Consider the following 5,725-nt stretch of genomic DNA (forward strand, 5'->3'; position numbering starts at 1 on the left):
GATGATAAAAAAATAACATGTAGAGTGAACAAAAGTAGCATAACACCTAACAAGATCCATTTCACTTATGGAAATTAATGCATAATTTATTTTGGAAAAGAAAGTGGCAAGAAAGATCAATGATGACAGAGGGAAAATAATATGTTTATTTAGTTGCTTTGCATATATGACAATGTGATGCAATAATATATTTTAAAAAATATTTTTTAAAAAATATATTAAAATATTTTTTATTTTTAATATTAGTATACCAAAATTATTAAAAATATTAAAAATTATCGATATAATATTTTTTTAAAAAAATATATTTTTAAAAAGCTACCTTACTGTCAAAACCCCCCTGGTATAAAGAACAATTTAGAAATATTCACGATTATCTAGGTGGTGACCAAGTGGTAAGGACTTGGGATCAAGGAGTTTGGTTCTTCTGTGGTCTCAGGTTCGAGTCCTTGATTGCTCATATGATGGCCACTGGAAGCTTACATGATCGTTAACTTCAGGGCTCGTGGGATTAGTCGTGGTACGCGCAAGCTGACCCGGACACCCACGTTAATTTAAAATTTTTTTTAGAAATATTCAGAAACAATAGGAATAGATGGCATTTAGGTCATTTAACGTGTAAAAACTAATCGAAGAGAATGTGCCCAGGAAGTGTCGCTGTGCCACTACGGTTTCAAGGTGCCGGTGCCGGTTCACTTAATTAACGTTCCTTTTCAACTTCCATGGAAGGCTGCTGATGGGTTTGGATCGGATGGATGTTTGGGCTAAAGGCAAATATCTTAGAGAAGTTAACTCAGTCTCAGTACACGAGAGTTGAAAACGATGAAAATATTCCTTGTGATCTTTTGGTTTCAGTGTTAAAGAATTCCATCCATTCATATTGATGATGCTAACAATCTAACTAATTCAAATTAATGCATTGAAATTATTCGAGTACATCATAACTCCTATCTTGACTGCCAGTTAGATGTTGTGATATGGTATTTTTTAAAAATATATTTTATGATTGAAAATATATTAATTTTTTTTTTTTAATTTTTAACATAAGAAATAAATTTAATAGTTTTTTAATCAAATATTTTTAAAATGCATCCAAATATAATTAGAAATGCACTTCTAAACCGACAGGGACAAATAAAACTTAACGGGGGAATGTGCAATATTACTGTAGTGTAGCTGGAGTTACTATCCATGTCTAAATTTCAACTTCGTAGGAGGCTTCAATTTAAGCTGCCTGTTGTTATTATTATTATTATTATTATTATTAATTTCATCCAATATAGCTTATGGCACAAGAAAATTCGATTTCTAGCTGTTAAACAGGCCAAATAAAACAACACTCGTAATTTTTTTTCCAAGATATCACAGGTGAAAATTGACCAGCAAACAATATAACTTAATGTGACTGTAGCCTAGGACCGGGACTAATTGAGTGTGATATTACATCTTCGTTAACCTTACCTCGTTAACTTTATTAATCTGTGACCTTATTGATGTCGTCGTCGTAGGGTTTTCAAATACTGGCTCTTTAAATTGACGAAGAAAACCCAGCAATTTGCTTATCTATGATGTGCTCAGGACCAAACAACATTTTCGGGAGTAATTTGCTCTGCCCATGGCAAAAATCTAATTTGAGAAGCCAGTGCCCTCCCTTAGAACACGAGCAGCTACTCGAGTCGAGTTGCATTAGGCTTGTCAAGCCTCTAAAGGACCTCCTTTCCTATATATGCTCCTGCACGAACAAGGGTTTGCGTTTTAACAATGGTTTGAACACAACGTAGGATTCCAAGCTGAACAAGGTGGGAACCACGTACAGCGTTTTAAGCTTGAAATGAGTGGTCTACCGTAACTTTAATGGCCATTCAAATGCTTCGATATCCTGTCATTCGTAGCTCAAACTCGCGAAATTACCAAAGCAAATTTTCATGCCTAAACAGCGCACAGCATTCATGGGAAATAATATGTTCACCACACCCTTTTGGTAGAAAAATTAAATTATTAACTGTTTGATAATCCTTTCCACACAACAGAAGTAATATTGGTCGAGCAATATAATCAAATATAATCCTTTATCAACCCATGATGTGAGCAAGAATCAATCTTTTTTCCGTTGACTACAAAATGAAATCACAAAACAATCAGTCTCGTGGAAGGAAAATTTACAAAAATGAGTACCAACATCTTGATGCTTGGAAATACAGAAGCTTAGGATAACATAAAAAGAAACACAGACGCATGTGATTCTGTACACCAGATTGTAAATCACTTCGTCCACAACATAACCTAGTTTTTGCTGCTAAGGCAAACTTAACTGAGGCACACATCTAATATCTAGGGATAGAAGCAAACTGATATCCCTTAGCACCCCTCCATGAATAATATGCTATCCGAGTTTCATAAAAGCCTGCAACCACAACAAAGGTCAATTTAGCAGTGGTCAGTTGAACAGGTAATGAAAAATATAAAAGCATGTCATGGAAAAATCTTATGGAAACATATTGGTTGAATTGGAAATATGATTTCATGTAGTTTGGGTTATGAGCTGAAAAATAAATGCAACGTGGGAACACAGATGGGGGCTCCACAAAAAGGCAATGCCAAAGCGAGTCCATAATGGATACAAACAACCTCAAAAACACCATGCTTATAAATTCCATGTTAGCTCAATAAAAACTCCAGGTGTCATTAGATTACTATGTTTCAAAAGAAAAGGAGCTGAAAACGCCATATTATTAAACTACCTTGTGTCAGTCCCCATTTCACAATATCCTCCACATCTACTGAGCAAATCCTAGATGCTCATTCTGCAATTTAGGTGGCCAATCTTTCTATAAACCTAATTGTCATAATGCTAGCAAAGCCATCACGATTTCTGAATTTGGATGAACGACTAAATCTGTTCTAGTTTCCTACTCTAAATCCCGGTTGTCTCGGTTAAGACAAGCAACCTGTTTTTTCATGGCCAGGATAGGCTTTCTTCTACAAATATGGTGTGATTTAGCAGCAATAAATGCAAGGCGTTAACTTCCATAACAACCAATAACAAAGCAATATAGATTGGGTTTTTCATTCTTTCTTCATTGTGGAATTTTAAACCTTCCATTTAATGAACTTATGAACTATAGTCAGATGGTTCTAAGACATACTCAATGCATTTAGTATTAATTTTACAGAAGTTCAGCAATCGAAAAGGATGGATGTAGTTTCACTCCATAACAGGAGCACCTATCGCATCATGATAGTAACCAATTTTCTATGCAGTATGAAAGGCAGGAAGCCAAATGGAAAAGGTGCTTCATTTAGTTGTTATCGAGCACCAACCCCAACCATGCCATCCTTCTTCCACCAAAAAAGGCAATCAAAGTATTGTCATTTCAAGAAGTCTAGAATACCATTGCTCTATTAGAGCAATTTACATATATATTCAAATAAAAGCTAAAGGAAACTTGGTCAGTGTCTGTAGAAAATGAATCAGCAGAACTCATAACAATAGACTCTCTACAAATTCACCAAACGAAGGTGACACCAAGTTTCCATATCCTAATTACTGATTACAATAAAGGCAGGTAAGTGATCGGCCATCAAATCCTGTCCATATTTCAAATAAGGAATTCAAAAGCAATATACAAACATCATCATGTAAAAGTAGCTTCATGGAGAAATTGCAAGTAATTAATGGTTTGTAGGATTCCACTGTAGCCGCAGGGGCAAAGCTAGGAATTTTAGCCTGGGAGGGCCAAATCAGAGAAAAGATTTCATGGGGGGCCAAAATCTAAAATTTTCTATTTTTAAGGCTAAAAATCTAATTTATAGACCAACACCCCCCCCCAACACAACTATTCACATGTGATCTAGAACATCATGGCACAAAGAGAGCGATCTGAAAATTTTGGGGCCAGTTACCGCATCTTTTAACTTATTTTATTTCTTCAATTGCAAGCCTAAATTGCAGCAATGCTGTGCCGTTTTTGTAAATCAGCATCACATAAGCAATAAAGAGATTGCACCCTCATGTTCCAGAAGCTTTTACAGGCTTCTATAAAAGATGATGGAATATCTTTCATAATTTTTTAGACAACTAACTTCTACATCCCAGTGAGCTGAAGGTTGTGGACCACAAAAATGAGAGAGATGTCACAGACAATACAAGGTTGATCTAACATATACAAACTAATAATGAGCACTACATGAAAATCATTTCGCACAAAATGAAAGAGAGGAAATTCATTATGCTTAATGACAAGCAATAGGAAGTTTGATCAAACTAAGACAGCATCACTTCAGTGCGCATCCTTTTGGACTCGTGGCATTAACTACGTTAATTACAACATTGAATGACAGTCAGGCATGTTGAGCAATGCCCTATATAGCAAATATGAATCATCAAAATTTCCTCTAACACATTTTTAACAAATAACAGTCTAAACTAGCCTTGCATGTGAGTGAACCATTTTATTGAAAAAACTATCAACTTCTATTATATCACTTTGTTATTTAAGGTAGTTCTAAATCTGTTTGCACTTCCTTTTTATTCATTAACCTGATAAACCTCGAGAAAAGCCAAGAACCTTTGGTTCACCATTCGTTCCTTAGTTCTACAGAAACATTTAACTTGCAACATAGAGAACGGAACATGTGAAAATTTCCAAAGATATAAACAAATGATTAACTAATTATAGTCTTCATCATGGTCGTTGTAAATATTATGCAATCAATCGCTCATTGAGTTTCAACATACCCGGCATGAAGGTAATGATTCCCAGAGCTAAGAGACCATAAGCTTGGGACTTCTCTCCTCCCATGTGCCCAGTGAAGATAAAGTATGATAGAGAGAGAAGTACACATCCAAGGAAGAGCAGAAAAATTGCAAGGAAAATGGACTTCCATGGGACTTTATCAAAAGATCCAGGTGTATAATCAAATCGAGGGTCATATTGTACACCAAATTTATCATCATTGTCATCATCAGGAAGAGCACTGTAACGAACATTGCGCCTTGATGCCATATTTTAACTTTTAAAAAAATCCTAATTAGCTGCAAAAGAAACCAAATTGCTTCAGATACTGGTCAAGAACTAGACAACAATATATAAATATATCAAGAAAAAAAAAACCAAAAGATTCAATCTTCTTGGGTCACACACAGAAAAAACCTCAACCATGAGCAGAATCAATCAAAACAAAGATGGGTTAATCACTTTTAGTAATTTCCATGACATATTTTCTTTCTACAATTCTCAAAATCATCACAAAAAGAGAACTACTGCAGGCCCATAAAAATTTAGAACAAAAAAAAAAACATATTTTGATGAAATGAAATCAAAGACGGGAACAGGAAGAGATGTACCTCGTGACCTTACGTTACCAAGACACCGGCTCGGTCGTTTTGATTGTGGGTTTTATGGAGAGTTGATGGTAAAGAAAGACTGCGGATTTTATTTTTCTTTTGCCTTTGATTCCTTTCTGGCTGCTTGAAGAAATCTGGGATTTGACTTGTTGAAGGGCGTGGAAAGTTTAGAACTACGGGGACATGGAGATTGCTGTGTCAATGTGCAATCAGGTTCTGCCACATGTTGAATGAATCATGTGACTCTCACGTGATGGTACAGCAGAATAGAGATTTTGGAATGAGTGCACGTTCATGTTGTTATTTTTTGCAAGGGCAAAATTTCTTTAAATTGAATGGACAATTGAATCCAGATATTTTTTATGTTTTTCTTAGAAT

The 5,725-nt window shown here is 35.2% G+C and overlaps 1 protein-coding gene across 1 annotated transcript; it reads right to left on the reverse strand.

Annotated features, from left to right (window-relative positions):
- Window positions 1-2,085: 2,085 nt before the first annotated feature.
- On the reverse strand, window positions 2,086-5,480 carry LOC105122755 (transmembrane protein (DUF872)). Its single transcript, XM_011022042.1, has 3 exons — window positions 5,348-5,480; window positions 4,739-5,035; window positions 2,086-2,404 (listed from the first exon to the last, which is right to left on the reverse strand). Exons 2-3 carry the CDS (start codon window positions 5,004-5,006, stop codon window positions 2,325-2,327), a joined length of 348 nt encoding a protein of 115 aa, XP_011020344.1. The 5' UTR covers window positions 5,007-5,035; window positions 5,348-5,480; the 3' UTR covers window positions 2,086-2,324.
- Window positions 5,481-5,725: the final 245 nt, after the last annotated feature.

This window comes from Populus euphratica, unplaced genomic scaffold (assembly GCF_000495115.2).
Source record: "Populus euphratica unplaced genomic scaffold, PopEup_1.0 scaffold20.1, whole genome shotgun sequence".
Classification (NCBI taxonomy): Eukaryota; Viridiplantae; Streptophyta; class Magnoliopsida; order Malpighiales; family Salicaceae; genus Populus; species Populus euphratica.

Bases quoted from the DNA above. Each gene is read 5' to 3' on its own strand.
- LOC105122755 (XM_011022042.1), bottom strand. From the start codon at position 5,006: ATGGCATCAAGGCGCAATGTTCGTTACAGTGCTCTTCCTGATGATGAC. The intron at 2,405-4,738 runs GTATGTTGAAAC...TTGTGGTTGCAG, and splicing joins AATCATTACCTTCATGCCGG to GCTTTTATGAAACTCGGATA.